This window comes from Oreochromis niloticus, linkage group LG13 (genome assembly GCF_001858045.2).
Source record: "Oreochromis niloticus isolate F11D_XX linkage group LG13, O_niloticus_UMD_NMBU, whole genome shotgun sequence".
Lineage (NCBI taxonomy): Eukaryota > Metazoa > Chordata > Actinopteri > Cichliformes > Cichlidae > Oreochromis > Oreochromis niloticus.
Window position 1 is genome coordinate 18,565,052 of NC_031978.2, and position 21,066 is coordinate 18,586,117.

The 21,066-nt window shown below is 37.5% G+C and overlaps 1 protein-coding gene across 1 annotated transcript; it reads right to left on the reverse strand.

Annotated features, from left to right (window-relative positions):
* Window positions 1-353: 353 nt before the first annotated feature.
* Window positions 354-20,517, reverse strand: LOC100708777 (canalicular multispecific organic anion transporter 1). Its single transcript, XM_025897625.1, has 32 exons — window positions 20,048-20,517; window positions 18,320-18,496; window positions 17,628-17,768; window positions 17,409-17,546; window positions 17,104-17,226; window positions 16,642-16,697; window positions 16,304-16,559; window positions 15,985-16,172; window positions 15,498-15,675; window positions 15,119-15,373; window positions 12,777-12,842; window positions 12,500-12,637; window positions 12,215-12,361; window positions 12,051-12,135; window positions 11,866-11,932; window positions 11,541-11,667; window positions 10,760-10,936; window positions 10,262-10,429; window positions 9,853-10,036; window positions 9,482-9,617; window positions 9,237-9,339; window positions 8,932-9,151; window positions 5,799-5,953; window positions 4,746-4,901; window positions 4,462-4,661; window positions 4,219-4,345; window positions 4,001-4,102; window positions 2,891-3,034; window positions 1,812-1,970; window positions 1,556-1,722; window positions 1,109-1,303; window positions 354-681 (listed from the first exon to the last, which is right to left on the reverse strand). Exons 1-32 carry the CDS (start codon window positions 20,090-20,092, stop codon window positions 552-554), a joined length of 4,710 nt encoding a protein of 1,569 aa, XP_025753410.1. The 5' UTR covers window positions 20,093-20,517; the 3' UTR covers window positions 354-551.
* Between the last annotated feature and the right edge of the window lie 549 nt (window positions 20,518-21,066).

Sequence of the window (21,066 nt, forward strand, 5' to 3'; positions counted from 1 at the left end):
TGAGTTTCCTAGCACAGACCCGGTTTTTAAGTATAATCCACAAATTTTCAGTAAGGTTGAGGTTAGGGTTGGGAAGACCATTCCCGATGCTTAATATTAGCATGCTTTATCCATTCCAAAGAAAATTTTAAGAGATGGATGTAAGTGGATGCAGTGGCCTAATTAGTATTAATTGACTTCTTTATTTGATTTTTTAGTTCCTGGATATTTCATACAGATGTTGTGGGAATGATCTCACACAGGCGAGATGTTTGCATGTTGCTGTCATATAAAAATACAAATAAGTGCACAATCATAAACTGATAATATTGTGTCAAAAAATTGTTTTTTTTTTTAATTAAAACCAGTTAAGAATGATTTCAGAAAGAAATTTTATTTTTCACACATAAAATGCGTTTTCCCTGTGTTGTTCCCTATAAATACAATATATATGTCAGTGTTTCTTTACATAAAAGTAAAATCCAGTCTTCACAATGTAACCTACAAATAAAACACATGCACAAAAAAATTGTGACCCTAAATCTTCCCTAAAAAAACAGTATAATTATAGATTATAAATTTGTGTTGCTTTCTAGTGTTATCCCAGCATCCTTTGCCATGGCGTAGAAATGGCCTTCTTTTTCAAGCAGGTTGCTCGGCGAATCAAATTCCACTATTTTTCCAGCATCAAGCACCATTACCCTGTTGGAAAGAAGCACAGGATTTAATAGTAGCCCACTGAGAAAAAAAATAGATCGATTTCCCGATTCAAATCGATTTTAATTTGAATAATGCGATATTGATTCATTAAATCCTGAAATCTGTTTTTTAATATAAATGTATTTTCCAGAAACTCCAGCTTAAAGCTTACCAAACTATTTCAACAATTGCCATAAAGCTGAACAGCAAACAATTAAAGAGCAAAGGGATTCCACAAAAAGGTGTACATGTTGTCAGGTGCTGAAAGACGATATTTTATAGATTCTGAAACTACAGATTTTGTCACTTTGACCAAAATTCACTGAGCCAGCAGCAAAAGAAGACCAAATTTATGCTTCATGTTAGAAAAACATTGTCATGAATTCCAAAAATTCTATCCAAAAATGATAAGGGAAAAGCTATAACTCACCTAGAGCTGTCCATGATACTGTGCAGGCGGTGGGCGATGGTAAGGACCGTGCAGTCTGAGAACTCTTTGCGGATGGTGTTCTGAATCAGGTTGTCTGTCTCCAGGTCAACAGCTGCCGTGGCTTCATCCAGAATTAAGATACGTGACTTTCTCAGGAGTGCTCGAGCCAGACACAGCAGCTGCCTCTGCCCAACACTGGGAAGATCGTATTAAAGCATTGATATCTTAAGAGAGTTTATGCACAAAGCACACAAGGAACTCATGTGTATATGAAAGTTTATACATGCATGGTTTTTGAAAATTGCATTAGGTTTAGACTAATGAAGTGTGGAAAAGGTATACATCTAACAATGTTTGCAGTTTATGTGCCAACATTCACTAGGTTTGAGTTTCAAGTCATCATTTTCAAATGACCACAGAGGCCATATTGTTAATTTTATTACCCACCTGAGGTTTTCTCCCCCTTCTGCCACTTCATGCTGTAATCCTTCCTGCAGTCCTGATACATAACTCTTTAAATGAGAGAGCTCCAGCACTCTCCAAATCTCCTCATCGCTGAACTTGTCAAATGGATCCAGATTCATCCTCAGTGACCCCGAAAACAAAACGGGATCCTGTGCACATGGGATTAAAAATGTCAGTGTATTTTTTAATAATATACTTAATTCTTTGACAAGGTTATTGTCTATATTGATGTATATACCTGTGGTATAATCGTGAGTCTGTTTCTCAGGTCATGCAGGCCTATTTTAGAGATATCTACATCATCAATGCGGATGCAACCTTCAGCAGCTTCAATAATTCTAAACAGGCAGTTGGTAAGACTTGATTTCCCAGCTCCTGTGCGACCAACAATACCGATCTGAATGCAGTGAGAGAAAACACATAAGATCAAAATAACAGCTGGCGCATATTTGAAAAAAGTTTTCATAAACTGTTGTGACAACAGGTTAAGAAAAGGCATTAAACATGTCATGTTAAAATAAAAAAAGGCAGCTGGTATTTTATGGATGGTATAATTAATTCTGCTGACTGTTGATAGTTCCACAACATAAGATGCTACATCTTGTTCTTTTATATGTTGTTCCAATACAGACTGTCTTTTCTAATGTGTACTTTGACTTCACTGTATTCAGGGTGTTCACATTGTGTTCACTTCACATTATCAGTGTGTCATTTGACATTTTATCTTAAAGATAGGCTAGTTACACATTTGGATAGCACAGTTGTTTATAGTATAGAGTGATGTACAACTAAAGACACAAGCTGACAGTTTACATTATTTTTTACTGTTTGTTTAAAATTAATTATTGTCATCACTGTATGTTCTGTGGCTTTTTTTTCTTGAGTAAATAATTAATAGACTGGACTGTAAAACATCAAAAAACTAAAGTACAGAATGTCAGTGCTTTACAGGTCAAAGTTACATCAAAATACAAATTAATCTTTTTCTAAAATCAACTAAAGTAAACTTAAAGTCTACCATCTGTAAGGTACACTTGAGAAATCGCTATTATTTTTAAAGGCTAGTGAAAGAGAAAAAAACAAAGCAACCTCTATCCAACAAACAACATTTTTTACAGTATTTGAATCTGTATCTTGTGTGAAAAACACATTAGATATTGTTGTCTATATCTTGATCTATTTGATAAGAGGTTATTCTGTAAATCATTAACATATTAATAAATCCTGCATGAACTTTATACATGCATGCTCTCTCTCTTTCGCTTTGTCTCTCTTTCAGATATGCACGCACACACACACACACACACACACACGCACCTTCTCAGTGCTGTCGATGTCACAAGTGATTCCATGCAGCACTAAATCCAATTCAGGTCTGTAACGCACTTTGTAGTTCTCAAATTGCACTCTTCCTGCCTCTGGCCACTGCTGTGGGGGCCGAGTGTCAGTTACCCAGTCAGCCTGTAACAACAAACACAAACAGAATAAATGAGTAATAATGGAGACGTTATCAAGACTAGCTAAGATAACCGCTGGAATATGTCTTTTCTTTAATTGAAGCACTCACATATACATACAAAGATATTATAGTAATATCAAAACCTACATAAACATGCATTAAGCAACAAAATTGCAACATTATACTTGAATTTGAATTGCCACATATTTAAACACTTGTAACCTGTTATTGTAATGTACATAACAAAGTCATAATAAAACAAATGTTGCCAATACAAACAAAGTCAAATTTCTAACATAGTTTTTTAAAATAAAAAGGCATGTTATACAAGTCTGACCTATTAAAAGATTGACATTATTTGACCTTGAAGAGGAGATCAGCGTTCCAAAGTAACTTGATATTTAGAGTCCCCATTATTCATTCCCTGTATACCTAAATGTTGTCAGTACAATCAGTGGCAGTAGCTGTGGTGTTTATATGGTAGTATTATATGTTGACCATATACACCAAAGATTCTAAGACTTTTTGTCCATTTTCAACCAATAAATCATTAAGTTGTCCTTGAAGACCTTGGTGGCCGTAACCAAATTTGAGTGGATTGTTAACATGATCCCACTGTAAACTCAAACAACAAAGTTTAATCAAAATTCAGTCAATACTTTCCAGCTGTCGTGTTTACAGACAGAACGGCAAGCATGTAAATGCTACCAAAACACATAACCTCTTTGGCGGAGGTAACAATGTGTCACTATTCAAGATCAGCAGCTAAAGCCCAGTGCACATGTGCGATATTGTACTAAAATGTATTATTATTATTTTTATTATTGTTGTTATGTTTTTATCCCTGTTGCATTGTGGGGCTTACAATGAACTAACAGCCTGAAGGAATCTTGAAATTCATGCCTTATTAAGATAACAGTAGAGTTTGATCTAATAAAAAGAACTGTCATTAAAAAACTTCTACATACCTCATTCTCAAGCTCAGTATATTCACTCACTCTCTCCACAGCTACAATATTGGTCTCCAGCTCTGAGGTCATCCTAACCAACCAGTTGAGGGTCTGGGTTACCTGCAGAACAGTGTAGAATAGAGGTCAGTATTTACATTATTGCTGGATTTTAGTATTACCACAAACATAAACAGTGATGAAATAATGATAAAAGTATGAGTGTTTTAGTGACTCACATTAAGGGCATATGATATAGACAAGCCAACCAGGCCACTGTCAATAGAATCTCTGGAAATGACAGCAAACAGAGCAGAAAAAAACACCACCAGGTTTCCAACAAACTCCAGACGTATGGCCAGCCATCTGTTGAGTAAACAAACCCCAAAAGTATGCACAAAGAGAAATGTTAGGGTTAGTTTTATGAGCAATTTACATCACATGCTTATTTGTGTTTGCAGGTACACTGTTCAATATCTGACCTGTTAGACACAATCCACGGGTAAACGCTTTTGAGGTTTTCATCTATAGTTACTTCATTGTGTTTAAGAAACCTGTCTTGATGCTTGTAGGCTCTTATCACTGACAGGCCGGACACCGTCTCACCAAAGTGAGAGTATATCGGTGAGCGAGACACCGAGTCCAGTCGGCGCAGTTGTCTTGAAGTGGCGACATAAAAGCGCTAGGTGTAGAGAGGAAGACAAAACAAAATCAGTTTCCTATTCTTAGTTAGTTAGGCAAATCTTCTTTGCCTTGTTTGGCTTACCTGTACGAAGAAGTAGATCACTGCCAAAGGAATGATGACTATGGCAAAGAAAGGAGTTGCCAGGCAGATGACAAATAGCGTCCCCAGTACACCCAGAAAACACAGGAGCCAGGAGCGGAAGGAATTAGGAATGGCTTCATCTATGGTAAAAATGTCCTTTAGGACAATAGTTGGAAAGTTAGTATTTATTAAAACACAAGTCAAGTACATTTCTATCAATAGTGCATGTAAAAAGATCAAAAGTAATTTTAAAAACGGTGAGATTATAAGTGTAAATAAAAGGAAAAAAGTGTTAAATAACACAACAAAACACAATACCTGCTGAAATTAGGAACTTGGTGCAAATGTCAATAAAAGGAGGTGTTTTTTGTGGGGGTTTTTATGGTTTATTCACCAACTTTTTTGTGTACTTTGAAATTTGAGGCAAAATTGGTATATAAATATATATCAAAAGCTAATATAATTTTTTTTTAATTTAGCTCTTAGTATGCAGTGGGTGAGCTATCTCTGTTGATAAATAGAATATAGTAAGATCAAACTGGTCAAAGACTGCTCAGCACACTGGAAGAGAGAAGGTTCTAGAGCTAGATGAAATCCTAAAAGCAAAGGTTTTGTAAAAGAGTTTAAAATAAGTACAAGGCGATCATAGTGGGTGGGTAAAACAAGATAAGAACACAAGACCTTTGGTTTTTGTTAGATAGGTTAGATATAAACCCTGTTATATAAACTGAACTATGACTTGTGACACTGCTTTCAAGCTACTCAGAATACATTAAAATAATCTAATCCTGATTTTTTTTGTACTCTAGTTTCTACTAACACCTGTACCAATTCCAGACAGACCAGGGTACATTTGTGTATACTTGAGGAGGCATTTGAGAAGGACTGTATGCAAAAGTTTAAGCAGAACTGGGGAACATTCCACTTCCACTATTAATTTTGAAAAATGGAATTAATAAATAATTGCATCTTGTACTTGTAAACATAAAAGCCACAGGATGAGAAAATAATGGAATGATTAAAAAGTGAAAAAAGGTGAAATACAAACGCTACCTTTGCAAAGCGGTTGACCACTCTTCCAATAGGTGTAGTGTCAAAGAAAACCATGGGAACTCGCAGGATGTTGTTAAGCAGTTTTGAATGCAGGATACGAGATGCATCGACAGAAGCATTTGCTAGGAGCAGTGTGCCGAGGAACACAAAGAGACCTGCAGTAAAAGTAAGAGGGTTTCTAAATTACTCTATACTCTTCACAAAGACAAATCCACTTTGAATGGAACATTAAACATAAGACTCAGGTGTGCTTTTTATGCCATTTGCAACAATTACTTGTGCAAATTCTAACTGTCTAATGTTAACTGGATTGGACCAAGTTTGAAAAATCAGAAATTCCTAATGACAAAGTTTAGCTTGTAAAAAAGGGACAAATAAAATGACGAGGTACAAAATTTCAATGTACACCTGAGTCTGTCTGTCTTATGCAGAGACAGTTACCTTTGTACATCTTAAAACTATTAACATGATCCACTAATTACTGCTGAGGAAAGTGCTGAAAATATACCCCTGCCTTTAATATTTCAGAGAATAATTACTGTAGCTGTGTTCTCTTTTACTCTGAAGAAAAAAACACACACTCACAGACACCCACTCTAAATCCTCTTTACACTAATTACCTGTTAGCTAAATACTTAAGAGTTCCTAAAATTAGGCACCACGTTAGCACCAGCATTATTCTGAAATGTTGAATAGGGCTACATCATTGTATCTTTTTCATTATGCTTTATCCATCACTGAAATCTAAATGAGATACTTTATGGTTTAAGTACTTGAAGAACTGCAAGCCTTCAAGTCCTACTACAATTTGCAAATATTATGCACATCACTGAATAATATTTTAAGTCCAGAATGTGCCAATAACTGTCTGCTGGAAAAACCCAAGTATATCAAGCATATGGTAAGCATAAGACTCTGTTATTGAGAAACAGAGTCAATTTAAATCATTATAAAACATGTTGCACATCGACTGGACACCATGTTCCTTTATTATTTTAATATCCAGTCAAACTGAAAGAAAATCTTTAAGCAGTATAAAAAGAATACTGTTAAAGGACAAATAAAGAAAGAACAAGAACATGCTTTAGGAATTATGTGTTACGTGCTGTCCCCTTGTGTTTGCTTCCACTTTCCTTCTCTCCTCCTCTGTGCTCCTCTCTCACCTTTTTCACTTATGTACTCCTTCTTTCTCAGATGTGTCCGCCCCTGAGCTTCTATTTAAAGGAGGATAGAAAAGGCTCTTGCTGTCCTTCACTCAGCCCAACCAGCTCTTTAGCATCTTTCCCAACCCATCTTTCCCAGTTTTTTACACCATGAGTAGTTTAGCGAAGGAAATTCCAGGTCTCTTGCCTCATTGTGTTGCTTCCACATCTTTGTTTCTTTCGGCCAGGCCTCCCGACCATTAGTTTATTTTATTTTCTGTTTAAATAACACAGCTGTTAGTGAGAAATTGAATCTCGGGTGTGGCATGCTCTTTATGTGAGTTAGATTATTAAATGAGAAAATGAACAGACATACGGTCTGTATAGCTCGCTTAATAAAATATCATATAGCTGCAAGAAGCCAATGGGGATCAAGAAATTAAGCTGGGGACAGTTGTCATGGCAACTTGATCTGATCATAGCATGGCTGTAGGAAAAAACAGTCTTTGATAGGGGCAACAAGACCACAGGATTTAAAATTGAATACCAAATGACTCATAGCTTTAATACCCCGACTATGATCTGATTGCCTCATTATTACATTACTGAAAGCTTTGCATTGTTATGGACAGATTGCTCAATAGAATAAAATCCATAGACTGATGATAAGCTCACTGACACGGGTTTTTAAGAATTAAGAAAATCAAATATAACGAAATTCACAGGAAGTCATTTGGCTCAGAAGTTACATGTTATACGTTGAACTGATGGGAAGGCTTAAGTGCTAGAGGTGAAGATTTAATACAAATCTCTTGATTTGCTTAAATAAATCCAAATATGATAAAGAAAGAGTAGAAATTATTATGACTGTCCATGCATGTGTTAGGATCCTTTAAGTTTGATGGTTTTGGCTTTGATTTTTATTTTGGTTTTGTGAAATGTTTTATGTTCTAGTCCTGTGGTATTCTGTCTTTTGAGTTTAAGTGTACTTCCCTTGACCTCCCAAGTTTTGTTATTTATATTCTTAGTCCTTAGTTCTGTAACTGTCTTAGTCTCCTCTTCTGTCCTTGTTCAAAGGTTTTTGTCAAGGTCATAGTGTATATCTGTTTATGTTCTCCGTTTGTAATATTTTGCTATCCTCTTCCTCTTCTGTGGTCCTTATCACGTCTCCCTTTCTCTCTCTGTGCTCTGTCTTTGTGGTTGTTCTGTTGGTTGTCCCAGGTGAGTCTTTCAGTCATGTCTTTGCGTTCTGTTACTCTGTTTCTGTGTCAAGTCTGGGTCTCTGTCTTTGAGTTTGTTATATTTTGTGTCTTATTTTAATGGTCCCTTGTCTCTTTTGCATTATGTTCAGTTTTGCTTTCTGTCTTTCGTCACTTAGATTCCTCCCAGCCCTGACTCCCTCCTGTGTACTTATTGTCTGAGTCTCCCTCTGGTAAGACCAGTAAGTGTCGGATTCCCGTTTAGCTTGTGCTTTGGTAGTTTTGTATTTTACTCCCTGAGCTCCCGGTAATAAAGCTGTTCAGAGATTAGTCCTGTCTCTGTATCTGCAATTTGGGTCAGCTCTCTGCCAGCCACACACTGACACATGACAGCATGGGCCCCAAAAACTCTGATTGCTGTAAGTCTGTAAAGCTCTGCTATATCTAAATGACTCTGTACAAAAACAAATCTGCATCAGGACAAAAATTATGTTGATGCATAATGTGTTTTTGTCATTTTACCCCAAAGTTTATGTCTGAAGTTGTCTTTTTAAGATATCCCTGACAAATCATTAAAATGTACTCATTTATACCCATCTAGTTCTTAAACATGACCTCCTGGTTAAAACTATAGTACATATAAAAATGTTTAGGTTGATATAAACCATGATAATAATGATTGGATCCCACATTTTACTGTGGGGAATTTTCCTGTATCCAAGACATACGGTTCCTTGAAGTTAACTTGCATGAAAATATTTGCAAATAGAAAAGGAACGACTGTTCAGTTACCCTGAGCCACTCCAAGAGCTCCGAACACTCCCACTCTTGTGTCCCTCTTCCAGGAAGGGTATGTCGTGTTGTAGTACTCCACAGAATCACCGGTCCAGTCACTCAGCCACAGATTTTGACCGACGAAAGCAGCGGTCTGGATGAAGTAAATCACAAAAACCATGGCAGAATATCCCCAGCCCATGGCTCGCAGGTACTGCAGGAACACTGCAAGCTTCACCTGGAAATCAGTGGGAGACGGCACTCAGGAAACAGGCTATCATTTGTTGTAATCATGTGATAGTTGTACAAAAACATTATGTTACCTGTCCTGTTTCCATAGTTTCCTTCTCTATAAGCTTCTGGCCTTTCTTTTGTTCATCAGCATTTTCAGATTTTTTTACTGAAGTATTTCTTCTTAATCTGACACTAAAAAAGGTGAGAAAAAATGATTTGGTAAAGCATGATTAAACGATCATATATTGTCCCTACATGCTGCACATACTGACAAATACGCTACTTGAGACAAGCTGTTTCCCTGGTTTCACTTATAACTTTAACAAGCTCCTACCTGCCATTGCGCTGGCTGCGGCGGATGCTGTTTTCTCGCTTCAGTGTAAGAGAAACAGTGTCCTCCAAAGCACTGTCAGGTTGGGCATCGTCTCCATCTGGGATGAGATCAAAGTCTTCTGCGTCCTGGCCCTCTCCTAAAATAACAATATACATGGGTTTTACATATATGGCAGTAATTTATGGCACTTGGGTTAAATGTGTGAACAACATCAAAACAAACTTTTTGTCATTGTAAGAGATGGCAAAACAAAATTTAATTCATTCATATTTGTGATGTATAATTTTAGCATAGGTTTTGGTTGTGCAACTAAGAAAATATATAATGTGTGCAGATCATGTTGCTAATATACTAAAAAAGGTTGTAATCACCTGTTTCTGAATTTCTCTGGTTGCTCTGCTCGGTGGCATATGTGTCGAGAAACTTAGAAAAAGCTCCTCCACTGGCACGAAGGTTTTTATAGGATCCAATTTCAGAAATGACTCCATTCTCCAAAACCACTATTTCATCCACGTAAGGCAGGAAGCTTATGCCATGAGTCACCAGGATACGAGTCTGTATGGTCAGAGATTGCATTGCAGATAATTTCCAAAAGGTCCATTTATGAATTTTTAAAAAAAGTTTTGTTTATAATGTTATGTTATAAACATTAATGTTCTGATATTTGTCACCAATGCTAAAAATATACCTTTGTCAACACCATAAATTATACCACCATCAAATAATAGCTATTTTAATATGAAATATTTAAAGTTGATCACAAAACGAGCAGTCAAGCACCTTGTTTTTAAGTATTCCACTGGGTCCAATAACTTTTTCAAAGAGATGCTTTCCTACATGAGAGTCCACAGCAGACAAAGGGTCATCTAATAGATAAATATCAGCCTGACTGTAGGTCGCTCTGGCTAAGCTCACACGTTGCTTTTGACCTCCTGAGAGGTTGATACCCTGAAAAGAGAAGAAAGGAGCAGAAGAGAGAAGAACAGCAGAGACAAAAATAGGTTAAAAGAACCACACAGAGCTTAATTTTAATGGAAAAAAACTTTTCCTTCAGCACCAGAACAACATTTCAATATAGCATTAACCCTGTAATGTCAAGTGTATCATATTTGATACATGAGTTTTTCAGACCTCTACATTGTAAATATAATTTTTTTTCCCTTCTAAAAATATGACCACTAAATATTTTACATACAATATAAAACCATACACACAATCTCTATAAAGATAAAAATGTTTGTGTAACCTAAAACCTGAACAATTCAAAGTTCAACTCACTTTCTCTCCGATCTCAGTGAGGTCTCCTCCAGGCAGCAGCTCAAGGTCTGGGGCAAGAGCACAGGCCTGTATGACGTCTTTGAACCTCTTTTCCTCATGAGGAGATCCAAACAAGATATTATCCCTCAAAGTGGCATTTTGAATCCAGGCTTGCTGTGGCACAAAAGCAAGAGAGCCCTGGAAAGAAACACAGTGAAACTCAATTGCTGACGTCTAACCACACTGTTATCTTACCATAGAAAATTTGGCATTCATACTGTTTTTCATCCAGAACAAATGCTACACTTGCTAGGAGGAAAAAATATCTGAACTAAAGATACTTGTGTAAGAAAAAAAAGACATACAAGAAACTGGGATTACATTTCTCAACCTTTTAAAGATTTAAAAACATCCCCAGAACTAATGGGTTTCCTTGAAATCTTAAGGTCTGTACATTTTAATAATTTATGTTTTGCTTTTTTAAATATCTTTGCTCTCTTTAATAGTTTAAAAACTTTAAAAGTTTTTTGCTGTTGATTGTATTCTGTTTCTTGTTGACTATACTGACCGTGTACATCAATTCCATACTTTTACTCATCAAATAAGCCCAGAAAATCATTGAATCAACAATGATTCAATGATTTTGGTTTTGTAAAATGTTAATTTCAGGCTCTTCATTTGATACACTAAAGAAAATAAATTTCAGTATTGCTCCACTCATGCTTTGTTCTGAATTTTGTATTTTACATATTTTTTTGTTTGTTTTATTTTTTTATTGATAGAAACGGAAAAACGGCATTACCTGAATATTGATAAAACCTTTGGTACTGTACATCTCTCCAAGGAGGGCTGACATGAGAGACGACTTTCCTGACCCAACAGCTCCCACTACAGCAACCAACTGACCAGGCTTAATGTCCAAATTCACACTGGACACACATAATAAATATGGTCATTACTGTAAAAACAGTAGAAAAAATACAACCCTGTTTTGTAAATGCTTGGAACACAGCGTACCTTAGCCTTAGCCTTAGTTTGAATTTAGCCAGACAGGAAAAACTTAGCCAATGCTAACGAAACATCTGAAGAGGTTAAATAGTAACTTTTGTTGAACAACACAGACATACTCTTTCAGCAGAGGCTTTGCATCTTTTTCCCAAGCAAAGGAACCATCACATACGCTCACAGCAGTGTCTAAAAAATGAACACAGACCAAGACAGAGCTTAACAGATGATCTGCACATGTAATAAACTGTGACTAAGCTTCAGTCTTCAGCTGTAGAACAAGTGCAAATTCTAATGGTGAACATACTGAAACTGGGGTCTTGGCGCACAATGTCACTGTCGATGTCTTCCCCTGCCAGAAACTTCTCCAGGCGCTTCTTAGACACTGCTGTCTGAAAATTCAAAGAACAGGTTAAGTGTGATTTTATCACAGGCTTGATACGTGTGCCTCCTGTAGGTCTGTTCACTTACTTGCACAATGGAAGCAATGAGCATGGGCAGCATGGCAAGAGGAAATCGTAGGATGTTGAAGAGAGAGATGGAAGTAAAAGCTTTCTCGGCAGTTAACACATTATCCTTGCTCACACTAACAAATACTGCAAATGTGGCCAGAGAAACCTGCAAGTACAGACAGTTTAGGAAAAAAGGTTGTTTAAGATAAGATAAGATAAGATAACCTTTATTAGTCCCACACGTGGGAAATTTGTTTACCATTTGATTCTAGTCTCTACAATGACATCCTTTCACAGAACTCACCAGAGCTGGAGCAGAGCTGAAGATAAAGGTAGAGACGGATGTCAGGTAGGCAAACTTCTTCATGACTTTTAGTTCTTCCCCTCTAATGTCTTCCACCTGCTTCTGGAAGGATGGCTCCCAAGCATACAGCTTCAGAATCTGGTGAGAGACAAAAGAAAAAGGTCTTATGTGTTTCTGTACTTTTGATTTTGTGGCTCAAATTACTGCTTGCAGTTTCATGAAGCATCAAAGCCTTACATGTAAGGAAGGCATGAATACACTGAACAAAAGAGCTCACCTTGACCCCATTTAGAAGTTCATTCATGATTTTCATTCTCTTATCTTTAAACTTCATGTTCTCTATCTGGAAAGAGACACAATGTAGCTCATGTTAAACAGGGAAAACAGAAAATTAACAAAAATACTTTGTACTATAAATTTCAGAACACAGTTAAATTAAATAATTTGAACAGCAATTTTCCAACATTTTTTTAAATGTTGCCAGTACTGCATATACACCAAAAGATTGAAGATATCAATAATGCAGACTTTCAACTTTAATTAAGAAAATTAAACATTAAGTGTTTGGAAATTAAAGCCATTGTTATTTATTGTAATTTAAAGTAAACAAAAATTTCAAATATAAGGATTTTTTTTTTAAAATAAATCGACAATCATTTTTTTAGTCCATGGATGCTGAAGTGTATAACCCATGGACATCACCAAATGCTTTATTTCCTCCCTTGAGATTGTCTGCCAGGCCTTTCCTGCAGCCATCTTCACTTTTTTATTGCACTGCAAAAACTCAAAATCTTACCAAGAGTATTTGTCTTATTTCTAGTCAAAATTATCTCATTACACTTAAAATAAGACAGAATCAGCTAAAGGGCAACATTTCAGTAAGCTAAAGGAACTTGTTTCAAGACAGTAAATCTTAAAACTAGACAATTTTCACTTGTTCCATTGGCAGATTTTTTTACTTAATACAAGATATTTTAGCTTGAAATAAGTGAAAAAATCTGCCAATGGAACAAGTGAAAATTTTGCAGTGTGTTTGTGAGTCTGTCTGCCTTCATCTTTGTCTTCAGTGGGTGAAAGCATGCTCTATAGGGGTGAAAGCAGGTGACTAACTCGGCCACTGAAGAATAACCCATTACTTTGTCTCTAGAAATTGTTGAGTTGCTTTGGGTCATTATCCATTCGCACTGAACCGGTGTCAGTCAGTCAGTTTTGCAGCATTTCTTTGAATCTGAGCAGACAGCATAGCCCTGTATACCTAACAGTTCATCCTGCTACTTTCATGACCAGTCACATCATCAATTAACACATCAATAAACAGTAGCAACCCAGTCCCACTGGTAGCTATACATATCCTTGCCATTGTCTCCATCATGTTTAGCAGATTTCTGTTTCTCTACTTCCTCATTTGATTTGCCATTTTTTGTAAACTCTCTTAACAGTAGACTCTGACAATCAAAGGAGCTTGCAAAGAAAAGTGTCTGGACTTCTTTAAGTTGCTTGAAAGAAGTCCAGACGCTTTTCTTTGCAAGCTCCTTTGACTACGATGACCTGGATGACTGAGAACCTTCACAGACTCTGACAATCATACACATACCTCCATCAGAATGTTCTTGACTTGGTTAGTTTATTGAAGCTTTTTTTTCTACCCAAGGAAAAACAAATGAAGCTTATATGGAAGATTATTAAGGAACATTTTTAGTCACACGTCTGTCTGCTTCCCAGGTGTTTGGTGGCTAATCAAAGCTTTACATCACTTCCACTTTCTCACACTGTCCAGCTCATTGCTGACATCACTGGTCTAGTCCAATCATCTTTCAACACCTCTATGACTTAGGTTCCACCCAAGCCTCCATCTTCATCTCTACCACCAGCTTCTAGACCCTGGTGGGTCCTGCCATAATTCCTATTACCACTGGGTTTCCATTCTTCTGTGACTGACTAATTGCTGAATAGCTTAATGAAATCCTATATATCAATAAATAATGTTCAGTTTCTTCTAATGAACTCTGCTTATTGAACGATCATTTTAATACTGCTATGCTTACTCTGGGCCTCTGAAAATGGGGACTTTAAAAAAGGTTGTAATTCCTGAACAGTTCATGCAGAAACTTTGTTAACACTCTTGACTTAAACCTGAAAGTCTGCTGTTCAATAAATGGTAAAATGGTCTGTATTTGTATAGCGCTTTACTTAGTCCCTATGGACCCCAAAGCGCTTTACACTACATACAGTCATCCACCCATTCACACACACACACATTCACACACTGGTGATGGCAAGCTACATTGTAGCCACAGCTGCCCTGGGGCGCACTGACAGAGTCGAGGCTGCCGGACATTGGCGCCACCGGGCCCTCTGACCACCACCACCAGTAGGCAACGGGTGAAGTGTCTTGCCCAAGGACACAACGATCGAGACTGTCGGACCTGGGGCTCGAACCGGCAACCATCCGATTACAAGACGAACTGCCAACTCTTGAGCCACGATCCCCCCAATAACATCTCAATTGTGGATTTAAAGTCCACTGTGGTGGTGTACAGAGGTAAAACTACAAAAATGTGTGTCATTGCTCAGAAACCTATTGAATGTACACACAAAGGATTTGGCAGCTCTGCTAACCTGGATTTTTCTGGCCTTGGTTGCCAAAAATCCATTGATTGGAACCAATAACACCATGACTCCCAGTCCTGCCAACACAGAAGGTCCTAACTCCAGCCACAGGAAAACAATGGATATGATGATCTGCAGAGGGCAGGACCACAGCAGGTGGATAAAGTTGGTCACATCATTGAAGCGCTGGGCATCTGCTGACATCAGGTTCACCGTTTCCCCTACTGTTGATTCCTTACGAGTGTCATTGGACACCACTAATGCCTTAGAAAAAGGATATAAAAGGCATATCAGCCAAAAAGTGGGTATTGCGTAGCATTCGATTTTTTTCACACTAAAGTCAAACAAAGGTCATTCTATCACTCCCGTTTTGTTTTTTGTTTTTTACCTTTTTGTACACAGCAGCCATAAGTGCAGTGCGAACCTTCATTCCCAACACAAAGCAGCGCTGGAAATACTGTTGCAGGGTCAGAGACTGTAGCAGAGCCACTACCATCAGCAACACTGCATACAAATAGCCCTCCCAGACATGTCTGGATTTGTCCTGAGTGAAGGAGACCATCAATCTAGGGGAAAAAAAGATAACTTATAAATATAGCATCTCAACACTTGCTACTATATTTCCTTCACTTATTTCCTGCTTCCATTTTAACACTTATTTAGCAATTTTCTCTTTTCATTCAGGCACTCCTGTTATCAGTTGTTTAAACAGATCAATGAATAGTGAATAGTTAACCCAAAGGCTTTGACAATGTTGATTTTAAAAAACCTTCAATGACAGCTAAATGGATTTATTAAATGGGCAACACAAGCAACGCTGTTCTTATGTGTTTCTGTACTTTTGATTCTGTAATATTTTGTAATACTTTACTCACTTAAGGAGCTGAGGACTGACAAAGGTTAACACATCTTGCACAAGTTTGAAGAAGGCAGATTCAATCAGAATCCATTTAAAGGTCTTGTAAAGGGTGGGAATCAGCCATGAATTGGGATAGTTCTCTTCCTCCTTCTTTTTGTCCTTTTTCTTTTTCTTCTTTTCATCTTCCTTCTTCCCCCTTTCCTCCTAAAAGAACAGATTGTTTAAGCACAGTTGATGAGATTTATTCAGAAAAAAACATAGTGATGTTGATTAGTGGTGTGTAGCTCAATATAGTGTACATGTGTGTGGAAGTGTTTTTGTTTGAATGCTCTCACCATCATTAGTACATCCTGACTGACTCCTTTCCCCAGACCACTGGAAAGGCCATTTTGCTGTGGGTCTTCCTGGGCACTGTCTCTGGTTTTAGCTGATTTCTTTTTCATCTTGTTCTGGAAGCGGACCCTAGCTGCATCCAACTCAGGCTTCATGAAATGCTGGAAACGCTCATTGATGAAAGCAGTGCTATCACTCTCATTCAGATCCCACATGTCCTCCTGAACCAGAGGTTGTTTGTAGCCTTTTAAAACCATACTGTAAAAAACAAACAGAACTTTGAAGACACGGAGCACACATGTAGATGATGTTAAGATTCCTATACTGACATTAATGTTACCTGTTTAACCAGTTGAATGTGATTCTGCTCAAAAATGGTGCACCTGCTTCAGGATTCTGTGGATAAAAAAAAAGGTGCAATATATCATATTTAACCTCCTAGGACCTGGCCTGCACATATGTGGACATCACATTTTGGGTTGTCTAGACCAAAATACTAAATTTTGCTCTACAAGGGCCTGATATCCACTTACAAGGACATTATACTGCTACTGTTCTATTGAAATTTAAAGCAAATGTCCTCTTAAGTGGATCTCATTTTTCTCAGAAACAAAAATCAAGAAAAAAAAAAATCTGGTAATTCTTTGTTTTTACATTCATCAGGTCCCAATCAGCCTAAATAGCAAAGAAAAACTGAAAATGCATGACATGAAAGAGTTCAGGTCTTAGGACGTTAATCTATGCTTATGAACTTAACCCTCTGAAAACAAACAAATAAAAATGAATAACAAATAAAGGGTACCTTTTTTATAAAGTCTTTAGCTTCTGGGGGGATATCAGCCACAGTAGAAAGAACTAGTGCAATCAGTTCAAGCCCAAAAGAAATGTAGAAAAGGCTGAAACGTGGGACATCACGGACCTCGCCCTGAATACCAAAAATGAGAGAAAGAAAAACTTTAAAGGGTCCCGAAGAAACAGAAAACAGTGTGTTATGGAAAATATGGAGAGCTAAAAGTCAATCATATCAAGTTATTGCACCATGTCTGAGTAAATCTACTATTTGCATTCTGCTTTAATTCCAACTTGATCAAATGTCTTCACTCATACCAGTCTGAGAGCCTCTCGTAGGAGGGTCTGGAAAGGAAAGATGTCACACACTACAAGGAGTAACCAGAAGAGGAAAAGAGAGGCAGAGTCTATTGCTCCTTCACGTCGTAATCCTTCATGGCAGAGCAGGACAAGGATCTAACAAAGAAGACACATCACAACATAAAAAACACATCCTTTCAAATTTAAATAATTAAATATAAAGGTTGCTCTATTTACCCATGTGACTGCAAATAAAACTGGATTTGCGTAGTATACACCAGCATTTGTTGAAGATTGGTCACTGTTTGGACCAAAATCTTCTCCTAGTGTGACTCCCAGGTGTGCTATGGCCGTCAGGAACAACAGAGACACCACAAGCTGAAGGAAGAAAACACAGACCAGACAGGAGAATAAATCATGTTATTCCATTAAAAAATGTCTTTTCATAGATTTTAACCAGTACTGTGTTTTTATGTTTTCATGGGAAAACAAACTGAGTTCTTCCCTTCAAAGTTTTGGAGAACTGATAACAGATGCCTGCCTTTATGCTGAAAATACAGAGTGCAGGAATGACACATCTCTTTGTTCTTCTGGTGTGAATCTCTTGGCCTTTCCATGCCAGAACAGCACATACACAGTATATGCATTTATAATAAACTCACAGACCTAATTGGAGAATTTCCCCTGGACGTGTTTGTACAAAAAGATGTACAAACTTTAATTGCTGAACCTTATCTTACATTTACCTTCTGAAAAAAAGCATTTAAAATGTGGACAGAAAAGACCATTTTTTTTCCATGTTAAGGTCCAGAATGCAGATGTGTGGTGTGAACACGAAAAACATTTGAAACCAAAAAACAGGCAGCTGGGTTATAAAATTAAGCATTTGTGTTTTTGATGGGATGTCTTAATCAGAGAGTATTTCTTACCTGTTTGCAGATGTAAAGCTTGGACAGGTGCTTTGTGTTTACTTTTGGCCTTCTAAAGAGAGCCACCAGGTGCCACGGGACAAAGAGCCACAGGAAGCCCAGAGGTATCCAGACAAGAACTGTCTGTTCCACACATACTGGGAGGTCTGGGTCTGGTCGCTCCAGATATGAAGCATTCTGAAGGGCACATACAAACAAACACACATGCATAACAAAATCCTGCTGCCCTTCTAAGGCAAATCTCATCAATCTCCTACCAATATTACACCACAGGGACAGACTCAGAAATGTAATCAACAGCGATTAAATCCTAAGTCCCTGCTAACTGCTTGGTGCAGATGTGTAATGTGCACTTCTGGACTAGAGAGTGATGGAAGGAGCTGAATAATGAGGACTGTAATGTGTCACGAGAACAAAAGACTCTGAGAGTGTAGGCGTTTCAAAGTTTTCTAAAAGCATGACTTAGCTTTTCAAGTGGTCCTCCGTCAACCAGTTATTAGGAGAAGCCAAGTTCCCTAACACAGTCTTAATACCAGCTCTAAGATGAAATATGGGGGGTCTAGCGGCTGTGTGTGTTTTTATTTTCTGGACTGCATGGTTTGATATTTGTTAGTGTGAAGGCCTTTTAATGTGTGCAATCGTGTGTATGTTTTATAAGCAACATGGATTCTTTAATAAAATTCACTCTGAGGAAAATAAAATGTACACTGCGGCAGTAAAAGTTTTGTTTTAAATATAGCCTGCCTTTCCGTTTATCACAGATTAAAACGTTTAATGTGTACAATTATTTTTTAAAAAGGCTAGAAATGGTGAGTGGTTTAACTATCGTCAGACCAAACAGTTCAAACTGGAAGTATAACATGGAAGCTTGTGTGAAAAAAGCAGCAATCCTTATCATCTGAGAAGCTCGGACAAGAAAAAATGGAACATTGTGTGTTTTCTTTTTGAAGGTGGCTAATAGCGATACATAATAACTCTTTTAATGGCTAATGTATTACTGTATTAACGAACTTGTCTTTTGAAGCAAACATCATGTGACTGAACAGACACATATCTGAATGTACTTTAACAAGTGCTTTTATTTAAGAATCTATAATAACACAGAATTAAAGCTGTGGCTCAGTCACAGGTTACGTCATGTCCTAGTGATTACTGCCCTGTCACATATTTACTATGTGTAAAGCAAAGGAAATGCTGATGCTGCTTATGATAAAATTCTGTATAAAACTTAATCATTTCTTTTTCTGTATTCTTGGAACATCCCCTTCATGCGTCCTATGAAAAATAGGAAGCATGACCTTCTATAATGATAATAATGAACAGCTGTTCATTATTGTGTAATCTTTCTGACAAAGTCTTCAATGTATGCTGCCTTTTAATCTGTCTCAAATGGGTTAGATTTTCTCTCTTGTCATACAGTAGCATAGAAAGAAACACAGAAAGGACTCCAAACATCTGGCTACACTATGACATCAGCAGGTTTCTGGCATGATGTTTTAAGATATTATTGTGTCTATCTTTTGCAATTCTCAACTTATTTTCCAGACAATTTACTTTGTAGGTTACTAAACATATGTGTTTGCATCAGCTTATTGAGTGTTTTTTAATCTCAAGAGGCTAAAAACACTGGAGGCCAAAGTAAATCAATTTACCTAAATTCTTCAAGTTTTCTTCAATTCTTCAAAGTTACTTTTTTACTTCTTAGTTATTTCTGTTTGTTAAACTCACCCAAAAAATGGACCCACAGTACTCCTCCAGAGCTGCCGCACACATGCTTTACAGTGATGGCTTCAGTCGACCTCAGCTGACTGGAAAACCCGACTCCTCTCACCCTCTGCTCTGCTACTGCTGCGTTTGACTCAAATACTGCTGCTTTCTCCTCTGTCCGCCCACACTCCACTGACAATTACAGGATGTGGTTGTGAAGGACTTTGATCCATGAGGCTTTTAAGCTGAAAGAAAAAGTTGCCTGTTCCCTCTGCAGAGAAAAGACAGTTATAGTAGATTGGTGTAAAGAATAGAAGAAGAACTGATAGTCGTGTCCTGAATGCTGATTTCTTTCTTTTTAGGCAGACGTTCTTTAGTTGGATAACAGTGTCTTCAAAAAGTCTACTACAGCTCTCCTAATGAGCCAGTGAGAACATTCAACAGATTTAGCAAAGTCATTGAGCATCGAGCTTTGCACCAGCACAAAGACACTCCTCCACACTCACGTGTCTGAAGTTCAACATTTCGTGCAGATGGGTTTCGCACAAAAGAGAAGGTCTTGCATAAGTTTTACCATGCAGTTTTTGCAGTGTTGGGGGACAGCCCACCAAAGGGCATGTGTTTCAGGAAAGGGAGGGAGTGGTCTCATTAGACCCCTTTTCCTGTTATGTTTCCACTTCTCCTCAGCACGTCTTCAGTCTCTTCTGAACCGAGACTCGTTTGTGGAACAAAAGTCAGATTCAATCGGATCAAAAGCAATTTGATTAGATTTGGGTAGTCATGCATTTGAATGAGGCTGCTGAAGGTTGAAGCTGCTGAACTGTAAACAAGCTGCAGGCTGTCAAACTGCTAACTAGTGGAGCTGTTTCTTTCTCGTTTGCAGTATTTGTGTCCCATTCTGATCAGGGTGCATGCTCCAAAACCAAAGAGCAATGTAAGATTGACGATAGATTAACTTTCATTGTCTGTGCTCTGCAGAACTTCTACTAAAAGTTGAGAGCTTTTAGTAAAAGTTTGTGCTTCTGTCAGTTGTGTTGATG